General features: G+C 45.6%; 2 protein-coding genes across 3 annotated transcripts in view; one reads left to right on the forward strand and one right to left on the reverse strand.

Annotated features, from left to right (window-relative positions):
• Positions 1-2,066: 2,066 nt before the first annotated feature.
• On the reverse strand, positions 2,067-5,029 carry CysRS (cysteine--tRNA ligase, cytoplasmic). The gene has a single exon (XM_050177399.2). The coding sequence runs from the start codon at positions 4,953-4,955 to the stop codon at positions 2,697-2,699; it is 2,259 nt and encodes a 752-aa protein (XP_050033356.1). The 5' UTR covers positions 4,956-5,029; the 3' UTR covers positions 2,067-2,696.
• Positions 5,030-5,140: 111 nt separating this feature from the next.
• The window catches only part of LOC126529943 (GATA zinc finger domain-containing protein 1), a 45,299-nt gene continuing 29,968 nt past the window's right edge, over positions 5,141-20,471 (forward strand). The window contains exons 1-3 of one of the 2 annotated variants that reach the window (XM_055070122.2): positions 5,141-5,621; positions 6,899-6,958; positions 10,574-10,754. In XM_055070122.2, the coding sequence (XP_054926097.1) occupies positions 5,334-5,621; positions 6,899-6,958; positions 10,574-10,754 (529 nt within the window). In that variant the 5' untranslated portion in view covers positions 5,141-5,333. The remainder of the gene's footprint in view (positions 5,622-6,898; positions 6,959-10,573; positions 10,755-20,471) is intronic. The other variant, XM_050177414.3, reaches the window with a different exon arrangement.

A 20,471-nucleotide genomic window follows, 5' to 3' on the forward strand; every position in this document is an offset into this window, starting at 1 on the left:
GCAACTGCTGTGAATAGCGCCCATGCATTGCCTCTCATAATCTCCAGGTTGCCGAGGCAGTCGTGTTGCACTTCACTCTGTTTGTAACGTGCCTCATGAGACAGATTGTCCGCGCCAGCCAATATATCACGGAATGAAAACACGTATAGAGCTGTACTCAAATTTCGCATTATGCAGTATCATAATTGTCGGCAATTTTTTTCTTTTCTCCATGCATTTATAGAATAGCGATCATGCAAGTCTCTAAATATATCAAGGTGTCTGGGGTTTACAGGTAACATTGGCAGCCATTGAGTTACTGAGATGTTTAAGCTTTCATATAGTCTCTTGCAACTCCCCCAATCACCTACAACTTGGCAACTTCAGCATATTGTTTAAGGTATCTATTCTAACTTTAACCCAGTTTTAACCCAGTCCACACAGAAGGCAGTGCTCACTGGTTTCTGGATGAAGCCAGGATAACCACTGTTGGGTACTATCTCCGAGCTTGCACAATGCTTCTCTGGTTCATTTTGTTTCTCACTAAACACTGCTCATCAGTGTAGTTCACATGGGTATAACTTGGCACGTCCCGGACTTTGCAGGTCACCAGAAAGTAAATTTCGTTTTCTTCTCACTCATTACTTATCCACTTTTCTGGACAAGTGGAGATTGTTTAGACCATTAGTCATGGTATCAGCATTCATCATATCCTATACAAAAAATTGAACAGTAAATTATGTGACACCAATATGCACCTATTCTTACCCCACTACAAGATAGCAATGGTCATTGTAACAAGATAATTATTTGCTTTAGAGTGAAAACTTAATTTTACTAGTTTAAACTTAGAAGGATCCTGAAGCAATAAAACAACGGACACCGACCAAAAGAAGTACTGAAAAAGGAATAAATCTATATCACGTTTTGGCTTCCCCAGGGAAGCTTTGTTCACAATGGTATGAAGGAAAGTTCACAGAAGCTTATGTACACTTCAGAACGTGACGTAAGCAGTGCGTGTATGACGGGGGTAGGGTTCCCTCATTTCGATTGAGCGTGTGACGCGTTTTTTGTATCTCCAGCGATTCCAGATACAGCCGCGATTTCAGGTTTCTCTCTTGGCCGATAACTCTCGAGCGATTGTAGTCAATCTTGTGGCCTATTGCATCCGTGTGCTCGGCAAGGGCATTCGAAACTGTACGTTTCTTTTCGACATCTTTCTGATGCTGCCTCAGTCTCTCTTTGTAGTTGCCCGATTCACCGATGTATGTGTAGTCACAATCTGCACAGGGTATCTTATAGACTATGCCGGGAAACGATTCTCTCGGAAGCCTGTCATTGCCGCCGAGAGCTTGCCTCAGCTTAAACATGGGCACGTGCGCCCCCTCGACGTCATAACCGCGCAGAACGCGAGAAAAGGTTTCGCTTATTCCTGGAACATAGGATATGGCAGCATGCTTTCTTGGTCAGGGATTAGCCGGTCAGACTGAATTGGACAGGCGGCGTTCCACAGCACTCAAAAAAGACGTGGGATAGCCGCTTGCCGAGAGATCCCCTCGCACATGGTCCAAGTCAGTGGAACGACTTTCTGCTGTGGTGCATATGCCGTTCGCACGGTTGAGCAGGGAGGCAGCAACCAACCTTTTGTGAGCGTCAGGATGAACGGATTGAAAGTTCAGGTAGCGGCCAGTGTGAGTGTCCTTACGGTACATGCTGAACGAGAGCGGGCCATCGCATGTGTTGACAAGTACGTCTAAAAATGGGAGTCTGCAGTCGACCTCCGTCTCAACTGTAAATTGGATGGCCTTTTCCCGACTGTTTAGGTGCGAAGTGAATGAAGCCAAAGCGCTGCGCCGAATCACACAAAAACAGTCGTCCACATAGCGCAGAAAAACTTTTGGCCTAGGACTGAAGGACGCGAGAGCACGACGAAGGATCCCGTGCAATTCTCACATAGAAGAGGAGGTAGGCATTGCTTCAGAAAAGGAGGCCATGCAACGAACAATTAGCACTTATCTCCATGCAGGTCCACTCAATACACTCCCAGCTTAGCTTGCAACCATACTGAAACATTAAAAGGCTGACACTTGTTATCATCATCCTCACCAAATTTATTTCAATGGTTAGAAACATTAAAAAATATGAATTACTGAATGAGCAAATGGCAATAAAAGGAAACAAACAATGACGGTTGCTCATTAGGGTATTGTTCAAAACGAAAAAAAAAATTTGTAGCTGTACAGCAGAACAACCAAATGGCAATAAATTCAACACCCATTCACAGATCAACACTACTCATACAGCGGACCAGTGAAGTGATTAATACAAGCTTGTGCGTTATAAAACTTCAAGATATGCCATTCTGTGCAACGTGTTCTTGGCATAGAGGAAACAGAATCAACTTTAGAGACCTAAATACATCATATATTCGAGAACGACATTCAAGAGCATCTTTGCCATCATTATTATTATAGCACATTATCTGAAAAAGCTTCAATTGAAATAAGCCACACATACAAATTGCAAATCTTCTTGAATGCCAGGATATTGGTTGAAATATAAATCTCAACATTCTCCAATTATATGAAAGCATGCAATTATAGCAACTGATGAAATTCACAAATGCAGAAGAAGTAAAGTGAAAGCATCTCCTAGCATGTGTTTTCTCCTCACAGCCACATGTCTCACGGAATGTGACTCGTGGCTTCCACACTGTTCTAACTAACAGGTTCTTTCATCTCTGCAAGGTACTTCTCATACTTCTTCTCTTGTGCTTCCTGTAGCTTTTTCACCTTCTTGAGCTGCCCCTTGCTCAACTCTTTTCCTTGTGCATCATGGGTAGGCAAGCCAGTCTCCGGGTCGAACTGGCTGTACTTGTCTGTTTCTTTTAGGAACATTTCCTTCGGGTTGATGGCTCGTTGCATGTCGCGTTCTGCTTGCTTGAGTTCCATCTCCCGCTTTCTCCTTTCTTTCTCTTCCTTTTTCTTCTCTTCTTTCCTCTTCTTCTCTTCCCTCTCTGCCATGATGGCCTCCCTACCTACAACTTTGATAACTGATGTCAAGGCCCCATTCTCATCCTCACGATCTTCCAAACGCACTCCCAATTCAGGAAGCATGTTATCTCTCAGGTGGTCACACCACTGAAGAACTTCATCACCTTCATTAGAGCCTGTAAACTTCTTTGCAATGCTACGTACATTCTGCCGAAATGCAGAGAGAACTTCTAGGTAAGGCTGTAAAAGCTTTTCGTGAGGCAAATTCAACTCTTTGCCATCGCCCGCTCCAAATCCAATAGCAGGAATCACGCTTTCATTAGCAACTCCAAACACTTGCAAGATGTGCGTAACGTATCCTGCAATATTGCGAAGCAGCGTAACGTCAGGAGATTTCTTCGATTCCAGTTTGCCTCTGATGTACACGTTGCAGGCAGTTACAGCTGAGCGCAGGGCTTCCAGAGCGGTCCTGGTGTCAATATTGTCACACAGTGCAGCATGCACACCATCCTTGGCTGTGAGGAATTTGTTGTTCAGCACTACTTCCTCTTCTGACCACTTCACAAAAGCATGAATGCTGTCAGCTCCCGGTGCACCCCGTAGAAGATCCTTGATGTTCAAAAAGAACTCACTAAACACCTTCTCCCACTGTGAGGCCATGTCCATAGTGCTCTCACTGTAGTCCAGTGTGTCCTTCCAGGAATGAAGGAGAAATGCCATGCGCAACCTTCGTGCAGAGTGTCGACTTAATGCATCATGAATGCTGACAAAGTTTTTGAGTGACTTGGACATTTTGCAGCCAGCGATGGTCAGGTGCCCAGAATGCAAAAAGTAACGAACCCAATGGTCATTGCCAAAGTAAGCTTCGGCCTGGGCTAGCTCGTTGTCATGGTGTGGAAACTTGAGGTCGTATCCACCGGTGTGGATGTCCAGCGACGAACCCAACAGGCTACCTGCCATCACCGAACACTCGATGTGCCAGCCGGGCCTGCCAGGGCCCCAAGGCGAATCCCATGCCGGTTCGCCCGGTTTGGAAGCCTTCCAAAGCGCAAAGTCGTTGGCGCTCCTTTTTTCGTCGTCGCCGGCCACGTTAAGCGCCCCTTCACCTTCTTTCAACGCCTTCTGGTCGCCGTACGCCTCGGGCACGAGCTTCGCGTAGAAATGTTTCGGGTCGGCGTCGAAGCGAGCAGTGTCGAAGTACACGGAGCCGTTTGAGACGTAGGCGAAACCACGGTCGACGATTTTCGTGACGTAGTCAACAATCTCAGGAACGTATTCACTCACACGCGTCACGACGTCGGGCGGACGCACTGCAAGCGCTGCCATGTCCTTGTAGAACGCTTCCTCCCAGTGTTTGGCTAATTTAGCGAAGATGGAGTGATCCGAGACAGTCGCGCCCATTTTTGAGTCTAACCATTCGGACACAGGATCCTTGGCGTTGTCAAGAAGCGCCTGCGCCTCACGTTCTCCGCAGCCGTCATTTAAAGATTTTTCGAAAACGTCAAGAGCTTGCAGCGACTGATCCAGTAGGCGTGAACACATGACTCGCTTGTCGGGGTCATCCTCTTTTTCAAGTTTCGCTTTGTACCGTTCGATAGCCGCCTTCACGTCACTGTGAAGTGTACTGGGTGGCCGCTCTAGCTTGCTGCGGTAGCTCGCGAAAAGATGATCTTGCCTAGCCCGCTTGATAATCTTGTCGTCGATGTCCGTGATGTTCATCACGTAAAACACGTTGTAGCCGAAGTAGTCCGTAAGTACCCGACGAAGGATGTCGAAGCTGATGTAAGAACGGGCATGGCCCATGTGGGAAGCGTCATACACGGTTGGACCGCAACTGTACCAGAGTACGCGGTTTGCATCTTGCGGCACAAATACCTCTTTCGACCTCGTAAGGCTGTTGTACAGGCGTAGTCGCGGTGCGCTTGAATTTTCTGGCGATTTCCACGGTGGCTGAGAACGCTTGGCGCTCTTCGAATCTGCCATGCTGGCAGCTGAGACGGCGGAGACCAGTGATTGATCCGACAGCAAAGCGTGAAAGCCGGCAAAGCAAGCGGGGTGTCAGGAACTGGCAAATGAGAGGATGTAGGATGGGCATCGACAGCAGCGGTAGTTTGCCTAAAGTTGATAAATATTGTCTCTAAGAACAAATAAATACCAAAAAATATTTTTACATTGCCTTACAAATTGTCACACTTGACACAAATATGCAAAATTTGCGCTTAGTTTTACACTTTGTCGTTCTCTGTGGTTTCTTCCTCGTTGTACGGCGCCACCGTCGCATCATCTTTAAACAACATGGAGTTCGTGTTCGCCGCTTTGGCTTCTTGACAGCTACGTTTGCCTCTTGTTTCACCGTTAACGATGCCGTTCGGTGTGAAACCGATGTGCGCAACATGCAAGACTACCGTTTCTTCCATGTGGCGGAAGAACGAGAAGGGCGACGTCATGTGCAATTCGTGCGCGCTGCGCGGACACACGGCGTCGACGGAACCTGAGCAGTCAGCTGCTAAGGAGACGAACGGGAACGGCTGCCCTTTCACGTTGCGCAAAAGTACCAGAGCAAAGAGCTCCAAATTGAGGCAGCAGCAGCAGCAGGCAAAGACAGCGGCACCTAAAGGAAAAGGTCGTCGGGCAATTTTCAAAAGAACGGTTTGTAGTTTGCTTTCCATTTGTGTCACCTGGTGCGATAGCGTGCATTGGAAACCAGTCCGTCTTGAACGGACAAAACGCTGATATTTTGGATAAGTGTGAATCAACCCTACAGTAGTCGTAGTTTCTTTTTTTTTCTGTAGCTTCTGCTTGTGTTCAGTTCTTGTTCAATTTCGTTGTTAAATTCTCTCAGTGCTGCGTTTGTCGCCCACATGCAAGATACCTTTTTCGTGTGAACTTGCCATCGCCGCTTTTGTATCTTTGGAAAATAAGCTGCACTTGTTTTTCTTCTTTTCTTTTTTTTTCGAAACTACGACATCGCATCATTTTGCGCCCGTGCTAGACATTTTATGCTTGAACCAGCGGCGCTCTGAGCTTTTTTTGAGATTCTTCTCCTGATTCGTCCTTGCATGCGGGCACACTGGTATCGAGGGATCAGCGTTCTGCACGTTGTCCATCCTGCATACGTGGACGGTTATTTTCCGTCTCCTGAACCTCACATCCACGCGGTAGACTAGCGTTTCCCTAACGGCACGTTCTACACCGCTAGTAATGGCGACCCAAGACAGAGATAAGCCCAATATGGCCAGCTTGCGGCCGGTCGTGAGCTGGATTCGGCTACGGTCTCCGTGGACCGAAACGGTCGCGATTTTACTGCGTTCAATTTGTCTTCACGTCGTTACGGTGCGGTCACTGTTGCGGGAAAATAGCTCTCGTTGTTCAGCGGCGTTCTACACCTCTGGTTCTGGACGTAGTCCCGCAACGGCGCTTGCCGCGATGCGCTTCGATTTGGATCCGAGCGCTTTGCAGGGCATCCTGAATACCACCACCACCGCATTATCGGTTCCGCCCAACGCTTGGTGCACGATTGCGTTAGTGAAAAGGCTAGCACTGTGTTTCTACTTTGGCTAACAAACAAAAAGTGGAAATCGGCACTGATTTATTTTTAGAATAGTGTGCACACAAGTGACTTCAGATAATGGGAGAATGAACACCTTCTAGAATGCTAACATTCGTTTTGTAACCCTCTCTTATCCCAGTGACAAAACATGAGAGCTTAACAAAAGAGACAAAAGAGAGCTTAACTTCGGAAACACTGCAGCCTTAAAACCCAACCATTTTTACCTGATGTTAATACGTTTAGTGCTTGATGTAGGATCGGGGAAGATTAGCTCAATTTGACATTTATGCAGCACTTCTGACGTTACAGTAATGCATTAGTGGCTTGTACGGTGCATTTCTGAATGTTTGATGGTTTGTGAACTATTTCTTTGCAGCCTTTGAGAGCACCAACTGCTGTAGCAACATGCGTTACCAGTGATTACGTGTTTTTTCGGGTAAGCATTCAGGCTTACTTTCTCTTTCAGTATATGTTTATTTTTATCTCACATTGCTGCACAGACAAAAGTTTTACATTATACTTTGCATTAGCCTAACAAGTAGGCTGTGCGTATTGTATTTGTTGTTTTTCTAAAAGAAATTTTCATTGTGCTCACAATAATGAAGTTTGTGTACATGCAGCAAGAAATGATCGCTTCTTAATGGATGGTACCATGCCCTGTATAGTGGATAATGTAATGTGATGGTGATTCGTAATCCAGATGTCCAAGACCGGCTGAGCTTGGAAGAGGAGAAATTGCTGGAATCCTGTGACATGGTACTTCAATGACTGTAGGCAATCCACAGTCATTGGTGCACCTATGTGCTGCTCAATCCTGTGCATACTTGTTGAAAACAAGACATCGTGTCAATTTTTTGTAAACACTTTTATCTGTGCTGCACTTTTTCCCCCATTCACATTGCCCAAGAGTAGTGTTAGTGTAGGGTGGTATGGAATATTTTCATTGTGTTAATGAGAACAGTGTAAAAGACACAGAAATAGCACAGTCATAGGAATCTATCACTCCGTGTTTCATAGTGAACTGTGGTGCCTTCTATGGGATCACTTCACATATTACATCTGTAGTGGGGGGGGATAATGTTACACAAAACATTTTAACCACTTATACCAATGTCAAATGAGCACCTTCGATCACAGTTGAGACCAATAGGGATCAACTTTCTTGATCGTAATTGAGGTATTTGCTCAAGTTGTGGAAGAAAGACAATCTTGGTCAGAAATTTGATCCCATTCAGTATCGACATGACTGCACAGTGCAAAAAACGAGGACAGAAGAAAGGACTCAACACGGTTTATATGCGAACTTAATCTTGAGCTGTGACATATGACTGCCTCCTTCCAAGCTGCTTGGAGATAATACACAATTTGTGTTACATTTTGGTCTAATCTTTTTTTCATTAATTTCTGCATGACATTGTAGCAAAAGAGCTAATCCTACTGCCAGCACTTCTCTTTCAAACCAACATGGTCACTATCATCATGATCATTGTTACTCTCTCTAGCAAGAAACTTTCCATCAGTGGTGGTGGTGCAGTACTTCAGAGAATACCGTGCAGAAACCTGCAACCATTTCTTCCCATATGATTTTTTTTAGTTTGAAACTGTTGTAATGATGCAGCATTTCAATTACTGTATTTATTTGATTATAAAGCGGTCACAATTATATGGCGGGGGTACAGTTGTGGGACACTAGAGAAAGAACTTGTGCGCACACTAATATGAGGCGATATAGAGTAGACAATGGATTTTTCAGAATCAGCACTGATTGCCCGAAATATCAAATAATCAGAAGCTCCCCACAATAATTGGTGCGGTTTATATGCGAACTTCGCCTTGAGCTGCGACTTCACAGCAGTGCAATGCACTCTAGCCACGCCAGGAAGCCGCATGATGAAGTGAAATTCACTGTGCCGTGAAGTCGCAGCTCAAGGCGAAATTCTCATGTAACCCACACCCCACCTTTAGTGCTAAAATTTTAAAATTCTCGATACAGGTTATACACGCCAAAATACGGTGCTGCTTCACCTGCCAAGGCTAATTATTATTAGTTCCTACAATTTGCGCTGCCGTCTAAAATCTAGGTCACTGAAAAGGCGGCGTTGCTGCAGCCATATTGCAATAGTAACTAAATCTATCAGACTCGCATATAAAGCAGGGAATGACTTCAAAGCTAACGATTCTGGAAAAAAGAACCTTGCCTTATATTCTAACATAAGGTAACCTTGGCTGCTATTAAAGGTTGCAAATGAATTGAGTGCAGTATTAAAGGATGCCCTCTATGAAAGCTGACATGGCTGCCTTCAATATTTCTTTTCCATGATCATGAGAAACTATCAAACCATGACTGATGAACGTAACTTAAGTAGAAGTGTTTTTGGTTCCTGCCACTTATTTAGGCAACTGTGTGATGAAATGAGCAATCAATTGTTCAAACTTTGTACAACAGCTTTGACAACACAGCAGAGTGAGAAAACACGAAAATTGTATATCTACATTGGTACATACAAAAAAATTCTGTACAACTATACATGGCTTAATTCAGGTCGGAGGCATCAAATATAAGCCTGAATCTGTCATCTAAAACATTCAACGCTTTAAAAAAATAATGCAGAAGATCCGTGACAAGATGAACATGTAACATATAGATACAAGAACAATAAGCAAGAAATATGCAGGCTACCGAGCAGTTAAGGAAATAAAGACCTAAGTTTGACATCCTTACTTGAGTTATGTCCAAACCTGACACATCGCACTTGTTCAACAAACAAGGTATATTATTTTCCAACAATTGTAAGCTATATGTGGGATGATATGTAGGGTCCACCCAGAACTCCGACTATCAGGCTTCATAGGCTAGACTTAACAAGTTCACATAATGTGCACATCACCCATGATCATTGTGCTTAAAACTTAATGGGCTCAAAATTTCACATGTTAGTCATAGTTTGTTTTATATTAGAAAAGCATTCCCAAGCTAATCTTCACCAGCACAACTAATTCACTCACCTTGCAATACCTTTTGCACAAAAATTATACCAAACAATATTAAAAATCATGCATAAAATATTTTTTTGAACTCAAGGAGTCTAAGCAGATTTGTCTGCATTGTGGTTCCCTGGACAAAGTGGCAGTAATTTAAATGGGAGACAAAAAGCATTTATAAATTAATAACTTGGCATACTCTGGAAACAGGTTATGGTTCCTATCAAAATGCCCATTATTTGTCACAATTGTTGCAGTACACAATTCACATGAGCATTCGGTGTTAGTGTTTCAGAAAAATAAACTCCCTAAACTTTTCACAGATTTAAATGCTTGGATTTGTCCTACAGCAACACTGGAGCTATGAGACGTAGTGTTGATTTTCATTTGAACTACATGAGGTTCTTTAATGGGCACTTAACCTGTTCTAGCCTGTAGCCATAATTTCATGACATACTAAATCTGAGCTATTAAATCTGAATGGGATGCCTAAGTGAGAGAAAGCCTGATATTGACGTATTGGGTAGTCGTTTCACAAAAGCATATTCGCATGTTGCCACCTGTGGCTCGGAAAACTGCTCTACTCGGAATTTCCAGCCAGGATGAACACTCCAACAAGCTTGTGAGGTTGCGCTTATTCAAGCGTGTTAATCGAGGTTGTCATCTCTGCAATACTCACTGTTTTCCATGCTACCATAAGAAGTGAGACGGTTAGCCTACCAATTCTGTGTCTGTGTGGATATAAAGGCATTTCTTCATGCTAGACAGCCATTTAAAATTCTATCCAGTTGTTATAGATGGTGTGAAACTAAGTTTCGACAATCATTGAAGTATTTCTAAATGGAATTCAAATGTTTTTCTTCAGCAGAAGCTTTCAGGCTAGGAAAGGTTAAATCTTAGTGTGCAAGCATTTTGGCATCCCTTGCGCATCAGTACTATATGGCCTCGGTCGCTGGAAGTCAAAACCGCAACCTCGTGCATAACAGCAGCTCCTGCTTGTTAGTGTTGTTTGCTTTCTGTGCCATTGCTTGCTGTGAACAGAAGCACGCTGGGCCTGCCGTCTTCACAGGGCACCTACTACCAGGTGGGGGACATTGTGGCCCTGATGGATGAGAACGACGACACCTACTATGCTCAAATTCGAGGCCTGCTGCAAGACCAGTATTGCGAGAAAAGTGCAGTCATCACGTGGCTGCTTCCTACTTCGGAGAGCCCCATGGACCACTTCGACCCTTCCACCTATATTCTGGGTAACTACCTCTTTTGCAGAATTTTGCAGAATATTGCAGACCTGTTGAGCCATCCATGGAGGCATCCATGGATGGCACATACAACTTGTATGTTAAATCTCTGACAGTAGGTGGTACGCATGTCCCAGTGCTTGGCAGCCACTGCAAGTCATTGTGGCAGGTCTGTCTGCGTTCACACAAATGAAGAAATTTATGGAGTGTTGATGAATCTAAATAATTAAAGATCAGTGATGAGGATACCGCCGGGGCATCTGCGTCAGCAGGCGTTTAGTGCATTGCAACACCACGTGCCCGAGCATACGAGGGTCGGACCCTTCCGCGTGTAGCCGTGAGCGGCTTAGCCGTGTCCGGGGAAAAGAGGATGCTGGGGGTTGAGCCAATGCCGCGTGTTTGGACCTTTACGACCCCTCGGTGGCAGCAACACACCTCTTTGGCCTTCGCTTCACGTAGACGGCACCCTTGGACTGACCGACTCGGGGGAAATCGGTAGTTGCCTTTTCCTGTCCTCCTCTCCAATCTTCGTCTTTCTCTCCAACTTTTGATTTTTCCTGTTTTCTCTTCATTTTTTTTTACTTCCACTCTTCCCGTCAGCAAGGGTTAACCATGTGTGGTGCAATGAACCTTGGTTGTACATATTTGGTTATAGCAAAAACGTACAGTTGACGTCCACAGGACTTGTTTCTTTATAAGACCTTCAGCGTCCCCTTGTTGGGCTTCATGGTGGGTGGCTGCCGTTGCTGCCGAAAACTGAACATTTCTTATGGATAGTTCATTTCCCAAACTCTTTGATCGCCCTCAAAAGTGAGGGCACACCGAAGAAGCATTTAAATTTTTTGGCCGACACACTCAAAACTTCCCCCGCTATCAAGTAATTCACTCTGAGAAACCAGGAAAGACAACGAGAATGATCTCACCTTTCCTCGTTTCCAAATGTCTAACTCGGACTATTGGCCTAGGCTATAAGGCATCTAGACTAGCAAGTGGCGACCTCCTCTTAGAACTGCATGACAAAAACCAGTGTCAGAAATCGGGTAACCTACTGTCTACAGTCGAACCCGGCTATATCAAACTCTCAAAGAAACGCCTATCAGTTCAACATAGAACACAATTCAATATAAGCTTGCTAAAGAATTGGATGTCATAAAAGCACATACCATTTAAAAATTAATTTTTTGATAAAACAGCTTAGTTTCGCATGAAATAGTCCTGTATTTTCTTCTGCTTGGGCAGTTTCACTGCCTGCGACGCACGCACTTCTCCACATTGTCTAAGGATTCGGCGCAGCTTAGGCCGCAACCTTCCACATTCGCGCAGGAACACCGGACTAGTGCAAGTGCACCAATCACCTTGCAGGACGTGGGCAAAGGACCATCATTGCTTTCATCATTGTGCCCACTTTCACTTGTGCTCGGTACAATGTTGGTAATGTAGTCTTCGTTTTTGGGCTCTCCCATGGTCGCGACACCATCACCTGCACTCACAAACTCCTCGATCGTCGATTCGTCAACGGCTTCCAGAAATTCTGACAGCTTGGTTCAAACTTCGGCCACCGTTACTGTTACACTGTTATTGCCACCCGCTCGAACTTCTCGCAGCCTGTTCAACTCCAACAGCGTCCAAAGCCTTCATGGTTCGACTCTTGCATTCAATAACTCGTTTCTTCCCGCAGCCATTGAAGAGTGGAATTGCCTTCCCGAAGCAGTTGCTCTTGAGAGAAATCCAGAAAAATTCAGGCAGTCCTTAACTGAGCTTTTTGTTAAATAACTTGAACTACGCATTTTTGTTTTCTCACACCATTTTTACGATACTGGCGTCGTCCAATAGAAGATATTGAATTACATTATGCTTTGTATACTTTGTCTTGCATTTCAATGTCCGGTTGGGTGTCAATCTTTCATTACAAAGTATATCTTCGTTTGTTAGCTTATTCCTAATTACTTGCTCCATCCCATCTTTCTGTGGAAGGATGTGTGTTCTACCCTTTTTTTTTTTGCCTTGTGTTTTCCATTGCTCTTTACTGTATCCTTTTCATGTATGTGCACGCTCTGTACTTGAAATGTAGTTGATTCATCATTGTATAGCATTCGCTCCTTTATATGTTATTTCAATACTGTTTCCCCCCCTTATGTAATGCCCTGTTAAGGGTCCTTAAGGGTTAATAAATGATGATGATGATGACCAGCAGCAGCTTCTTCGCACTCATCAGAATTTACAGTCATCACCAGGCACGCGGAAGCTATTTCAGTTGAACCACTTGTACACGGCCGTGCGTACGCATTGGGAGCCATGGGCACTGGGTCGCGAATTTGTCTGCTTTAGCCCTAATCTCCCCCTAAAGGCACGTCCACGCTAGCAGCAAACATGCCGTAACGGCCTCCAGTGCCATAGAACGTCTGCCGCGCGAGAGGTATCCAAAGTAGACGGCAGTTTGGCTGGAGCACCGCCTGCCACACGAACGACGGGCCAATCGACGACCGCGAAGATGCACGCCTCTGCCACCGACGTCGCAAACATAGACTGAGCTTCTGCTCCAAGCAAAGTAATTTCCGTCAAATGAAGCGATGCGCAAATTGTACATTTTATGTAACACGATAGCCTCTGTCAAACGTTAAACACGAATGAGAGCTCAGTTACTTGTCGAGCTCAGCTGCAGTACGCGGCTACCGATGGCAGGTGACCGGCTTGGCTGTGCTCGCATCGCAGCCGGCGGCAGCACCACTAATATTACCATATTTTCTTCTTTATGTATTATTATTGTGAAGAGCGACAACAACAGTAAGAAAATATTGCAGCTTGTAAGCGTCGGTGATTCATTCCGAATTTCCGTCAGGTTTAACGTTGAAGTGAAGAGGAGAAGGCCTAGCGACGATATTGGCGCCGCCGAGTGATCAGCTGTGAGGCTGCCATTGGTGCCAGAGTGACCGTCCTGAGCACTCCTCGGTTGCTGATTGGCGACTTCACTGTACGGCTGCTGCACGAATGGGTCCCAGTCCCATCCTCTCTACGACAAAGAAATCTTGCCGTTCACCGGTAAACGGCGTGCGACGAGTTGCTGTGCTAGTAACATGAACGGGCCTTTACTCTTCAAAATCGTGCTGAGAGTGCTCCTCGGAATCTTGCACGCTGTGGGGACATCCGACTCCTCACCGCGTTCGACTCGATTTACGATTTCGACCTTCACGGCGAAAGGCAAATTCTGCTGCTTCATCATGGCAACACTGCAGGAAAAGGCCCACAAGACGCAAACACAATGAACCCGAAAAGCAGCGAGACAACTCGCACTTGCACCATCTTGCACTGCGAGGGCACAAGAGCCTCTGATTGGCTGTCTAAGCAAGCGCTGCGGGCGGGCCAAGCTCATTTTTTGCAGGGAGTGTCGACGGGTTGCTCGACGCAGCGCAGTCACAGTAGGGAGAGCGGTTTGATAGAGCTGCACCACTGGGTTTCCCTGTCACCACGAGGGAAAGCCAACTTCTGGGGGCACTTTTTCACCGCTTGACGTTCCATGAGAGGCGCTGCTATTTTTGTTCGATGTAAGCTTAACTTTTGCTATACAGTCGATCCCGGATATATCGAATTATTGCCTATGTCAAACAGTTGAAAAACCCCCTTGGGAATCCCATGCAGAAGTATAGGGCTGCTGTTCACATATATAGAACTCCCGTGCACCGGCATATCGATGTATCGAACTCCGTGCTGGGCTGCGCACCGGCAAGTGCACTTCTCCTCACGAAGCGCTCGCGATGTTCCCACGATCTCACGCATGCCACCCCGCACTCTGAGAAAGGGGCGTGTGGGTAAAAGGCACGTGACGAGGAGCACTTGGAGTGCGATCGGGTGTGAAAGGGAAGCGGGAGGGAGAAACCACGCTGACTGCAGGCGCCCGTTTCCTGTGTTTTGATTGGCTGACACCGCTGGTGCAGCGAGACGAACGAGGTCAGTGCAGCTGGAGCTTGTGGTAGTGCAGAGACGCGAAGCGCTGCGTCTTTCTATTCGCTTTGTTCCTTTTATTCACGAGGCCAACGCGAAGGCTTGAGACTCGTGTGATGCAGTGCCTTTTTCTTTCCGCTTTTGGCACGTGTTCCGGAGCCATGGCCGCGAAAAAGCGCAAGAATTTGGATCTTTCAACAAAGGTGGACATCATTCGACGGGTGGAGGCTGGCGAAAAGAAGTCGTCGGTCACCGCGGCATTTGGAATTCCTCGCAACACCCTGAGTACGATCCTCAAGAACAAAGCCAATGTTAAGCTGAAGGCAGTGCAGTCCACTCGCCCTGGAGCATGTCGTGTGTGCGTCCCAACTTTTGACAAGGTCGAGAAGGCATTGTACGCCTGGTTTTTGGAGACACATGCCAAGAACATACCTGTTGACGGCCCAATGCTCATGGAGAAGGCCAAATGGTTTGCTGTTGCCTTCGGAGAAGAAAGCTTCACCTGTGGCACTGGTTGGCAGCAGCAATTTAAGAGTCGCTACAGCATCGCTGGAAAGACCACAAGTCACATAGAGAAGTGGTTCTCCGAAGAGTGTCCAAATATTTCCGACAAATTTTTGCTTTCGCAAATATTCAACGCAGATGAGACGGCACTGTGTTTCGCACTGTGTTTTTGTTTTTTACGCGCCTTGGAGGCACAGATCAGTAAGTTCCCGTTAGTCACGACATCGGGAAACTGCCTTGAGATGTGGGGAGTTGTTAGAGAAGCTTTTGACATGCATACATTATATTTCGAATTATCGATACTATATCAAACTATTTCACGATCTCCTTCAAGTTCGATATATCCGGTATCGACTGTATGTACTTATTGTAACTATATCTTATTCAGAAATTGTTCAATATAAAGAATAATTAGATGTAAACGGGTTTGATATAGTCGGGTTTGACTGTATTGGGGACACCCCAATTTCAGTGACCCCACATTGCACCATGAACACCATCCGCGGTGTGATATCTGAGGACGACTTGATGGACCTGACTGAGGCTGAACTTTTGGATGAATGGAAAAAACAAAATGTTATCAATGTAAAATTAATTAGAAATAGGTGGATGGGAAAGAAATCGATACCAAGCACATAATTCTCGCATTCGGTTCCAGTGTACTGCCAGAGACAATAGAAGCAGGTTACATTAAGATCCGAGTAAGGCAGTACATCCCTAACCCTCTCCATTGCTTCAAATGCCAAAGATTCGGCCACAGTTCGCAAAACTGCCAAGGCCGACTGACCTGTGTTAATGCAGTGCACACGAACATCCCACTGAATCCTGTGATAACCCTCTGCACTGTGTAAACTGCGATGGGGACCACACTGCATACTCACGATCCTGTCCATCCTGGAAAAGAAAGAAAGAAATCGTAGCAATTAAGGCGAAGGAGACCCTTTCATTCAAGGAAGCATGGAGGTGGGTGTCCTACCTTCCAAACAGCTTTACCGATGGGACGCGTCAGGTGGCAGCGACACAACAGCTTCTGGCGGCTGTCCGGCCCACATGCAGTGAGTCGGCAGTGACGCCATCTGTCCTCCTGGCAGCCGCAGCTAGTGCTTGGACGTTGGACGAGGCCTCAAAGGTCTTGTCCAATGCAGCGAGGCCTTCACGTCAAACACAGCGCTCGGAAGAGCGCGTGTTTGACGCACAGCCAGATGGCACCGTCAGCACCGAAGGAGCAACAAGACTCTCGTGATCGCTCCAAAAAAGACAAAGCTCACGTCACGGCGCCTGGAAAAGGTCCGTGAGCTAATCCTCGTCTCTTAAACGCACAGCACACAACACATTTACCGCAGTGGAGACAGATGCCACAGTGGAGTGTCAGAGGACTTCTTCATAACCTCGACGACATCACAGAACTACTACACAAACGCAATCCAAAGTTGCTGTGTGTTTAAGAGACACTTCTGAAATCTACGAACACTAATTTCCTTCGTAAATACACCATCTTCCGAAAAGATGCGACAAAGCTAACGCCACTGGCGCTCTAGCCATAGTAGCCAATAAGTCTGTCGCTCGCTGACCCGTCACCCTTCAGACACCCGTTGAGGCAGTGTCAGTTCAGGCCATTCCTTTTAATAATTTGGTAACTGTAGGTTCAATTTATATACCCCTGAACCATCATCTCGAAAAAGCAGTCCTCTACAACCTCATTGATCAGCTTCCTGAGCCTTACATACTCGTTGGAGATTTTAACGCTCATAACACGATGTGCAGAGACTCGCGATGTGACGAGAGAGGACGACTAATTGAAAACTTCTTTTTAAACTCCAGTGTGTGCCTCTTCAATAAGAAGGAACCAACGTACTGTAATCCTCACCATAATTTATACTCGTCAATAGACCTGTCGATCAGCTCCCATTCTATCTTCCCTGATTTAGAATGGTGTGTTATTAAAGATCCATACGGAAGTGATAACTTTCCAGTAACTCTAAACCTAGTCACACAACATGACTCCTCTCCACATGTACCTCGCTGGAAACTGGCCTCAGCTGACAGGGAAGCTTTTAAGGAATTCACTTACTTGTCAGGAGATTTTACAAATAATTTTACTATAGATCATGCCGTATCATATTTTACCGCTTTTATCATTCACACATCCGAAAAGTTCATACCTCAAACAAAAGGTAGTTCACGTGGAATACGAGTTCCCTGGTGGAACAATGACTGCAGACAAGCGCGAAAAAAGTAAGACAAAGCATGGGACGTTCTGCGCCAATATCCAACTGCAGAAAACCTTGTCCAAGCAGTCTAAGTCGGATGGCGCACGCGATGACAGGCTAAGATAGAAAGTTGGGATAAGTTTCTTTCGGGAATCAATTCTTATACCCAAGAGTCAAAAGTGTGGAATGCACTCAGAAGGTTAAAAGGGCAGCAAATTCATCCGTTGCCTGTGGTGAAAGACCAAGGGAATACTTTGCAAGACCGAGCAGACTCTCTCGGGGAGCACTTTGAGTGTGTCGAGCTCAATCCATTATTCTCAATCCTTCCTTAAACACAAACAAATAGAAGAACATAAGCCAGTCGCACATAAATGCAGACAGAATGAACCGTATAACCGGCCTCTTAGTATTTCCAAGTTGAGAGCTGCCTTGATCGCATGAAAGAGCTCTGCACCAGGACCTGACAGAGTCATGATGGCATGATCAAAAAGTTACACGTTACACTACTCGCACTTTTCAACACTATTTGGGCTGCGGGTACCTTCCATCCACATGAAAAGAAGCGATTGTGGTCCCTGTTTTAAACCAGGGTAAAACTCTTCCTTGGCGGCAAGTTATCGCCCGAGAGCTCGATAGTTGTCTGTGCAAGCTTTTTGAAAAAATGATTAATTGTAGGCTCATACATTTCCTTGAACTCAACAATATGCTTGATCCCCATCAGTGTGGCTTCAAATAAGGGCGGTCCACAACCGATCATCTAGTGTGCGTTGAAGGATATATCTGCGATGCATTTATACATAAACAGTTTTTCTTATGAATATTCCTCGATATAGAGAGGGCGTATGACACAATGTGGCATTATGGGATCTTGAGAGACTCATAGGCAGAGAGTTTTTGATTTTTCCGGGGGTTGGGGGGGAGGGGTCTGTGGCCCGACCAGCACTCCGAACCACACATTATATCATCATCATCAGCCTGGTTACGCCCACTGCAGGGCAAAGGACTCTCCCATACTTCTTCAACTACCCCAATCATGTACTGCGTCCCTGCAAACTTCTTAATCTCATCCGCCCACCTAACTTTCTGCCGCCTCCTGCTACGCTTCCCTTCCCTTGGAATGCAGTCCGTAACCCTTAATGACCATCGGTTATCTTCCCTCCTCATTAAATGTCCTGCCCATGCCCATTTCTTTTTCTTGATTTCAACTAAGATGTCATTAACTCGCGTTTGTTCCCTCACCCAATCTGCTCTTTTCTTATCCCTTAACGTTACACCCATGATTCTTCTTTCCATAGCTCGTTGCGTCGTCCTCAATTTAAGTAGAAGCATTTTGGTAAGCCTCCAGGTTTCTGCACCATAGGTGAGTACTGGTAAGACACAGCTATTATACACTTTTCTCTTGAGGGATAATGGCAACCTGCTGTTCATGATTTGAGAAAGCCTTCCAAACGCACGCCAGCCCATTCTTATTCTTCTGATTATGTCAATCTCATGATCCGGATCCGCGGTCACTACCTGTCCTAAGTAGATGTATTCCCTTACCACTTCCAGTGCCCCGCTACCTATCGTAAACTGCTGTTCTCTTCAGAGACTGTTAAACATTACTTTAGTTTTCTGCAGATTAATTTTTAGACCCACCCTTCTGCTTTGCCTCTCCAGGTCAGTGAGCATGCATTGCAGTTGGTCCCCTGAGTTACTAAGCAAGGCAATATCATCAGCGAATCGTAAATTACTAAGGTATTCTCCATTAACTCTTATCCTTAATTCTTCCCAATCCAGGTCTCTGAATACCTCCTGTAAACTCGCTGTGAACAGCATCGGAGAGATCGTATGTCCCTGCCTGACGCCTTTCTTTATTGGGATTTTGTTGCTTTCTTTATGGAGGACTACGGTGGTTGTGGAGCTACTACAGATATCTTTCAGTGTTTTTACATACAGCTCGTCTACACCCTGATTCCGCAATGCCTCCATGACTGCTGAGGTTTCGACTGAATCAAACGCTTTCTCGTAATCAATGAAAGCTATATGTAAGGGTTGGTTATATTCCAGAACATGAAACATGAACATGAACCTGGCAACGTTTAACTTTAGAACGTTATCTAGTGAGGCGAGTCTAGCAGTGCTATTGGAGGAATTAGAGGGCAGTAAATGGGATATAATAGGGCTCAGTGAAGTTAGGAGGCCAAAAGAAGCATATACAGTGCTAAAAAGCGGGCACGTCCTGTGCTACCGGGGCTTAGCGGAGAGGCGAGAACTAGGAGTCGGATTCTTGATTAATAAGAATATAGCTGGTAACATACAGGAATTCTATAGCATTAACGAGAGGCTGGCAGGTCTTGTTGTGAAACTTAAGAGGTACAAAATGAAGGTTGTACAGGTCTACGCCCCCACATCCAGTCATGATGACCAGGAAATCGAAAGCTTCTATGAAGACGTGGAATCGGCGATGGGTAAAGTCAAAACAAAATACACTATACTGATGGGCGACTTCAATGCCAAGGTAGGCAAGAAGCAGGCTGGAGAAAAGGCAGTGGGGGAATATGGCATAGGCACTATGAATAGCAGGGGAGAGTTATTAGTAGAGTTTGCGGAACAGAATAATATGCGGATAATGAATACCTTCTTCCGCAAGCGGGATAGCCGAAAGTGTACGTGGAGGAGCCCGAATGGCTAGACTAGAAATGAAATAGACCTCATACTCTGCGCTAACCCTGGCATCATACAAGATATGGACGTGCTCAGCAAGGTGCGCTGCAGTGACCATAGGATGGTAAGAACCCGAATTAGCCTAGACCTGAGGAGGGAACGGAAGAAACTGGTACATAAGAAGCCGATCAATGAGTTAGCGGTAAGAGGGAAAATAGAGGAATTCCAGATCAAGCTACAGAACAGGTATACGGCTTAACTCAGGAAGAGGACCTTAGTGTTGAAGCAATGAATGACAATCTTGTGGGCATCATTAAGGAGTGTGCAATAGAAGTCGGTGGTCACTCCGTTAGACAGGATACCAGTAAGCTATCGCAGGAGATGAAAGATCTGATCAAGAAACGCCAATGTATGAAAGCCTCTAACC

Source organism: Dermacentor andersoni, chromosome 5 (genome assembly GCF_023375885.2).
Source record: "Dermacentor andersoni chromosome 5, qqDerAnde1_hic_scaffold, whole genome shotgun sequence".
NCBI classification, from domain to species: Eukaryota; Metazoa; Arthropoda; class Arachnida; order Ixodida; family Ixodidae; genus Dermacentor; species Dermacentor andersoni.

What these genes read in the sequence shown, in the direction of transcription:
- CysRS (XM_050177399.2), bottom strand. Translation starts at nt 4,955, where the DNA reads ATGGCAGATTCGAAGAGCGCCAAGCGTTCTCAGCCACCGTGGAAATCG.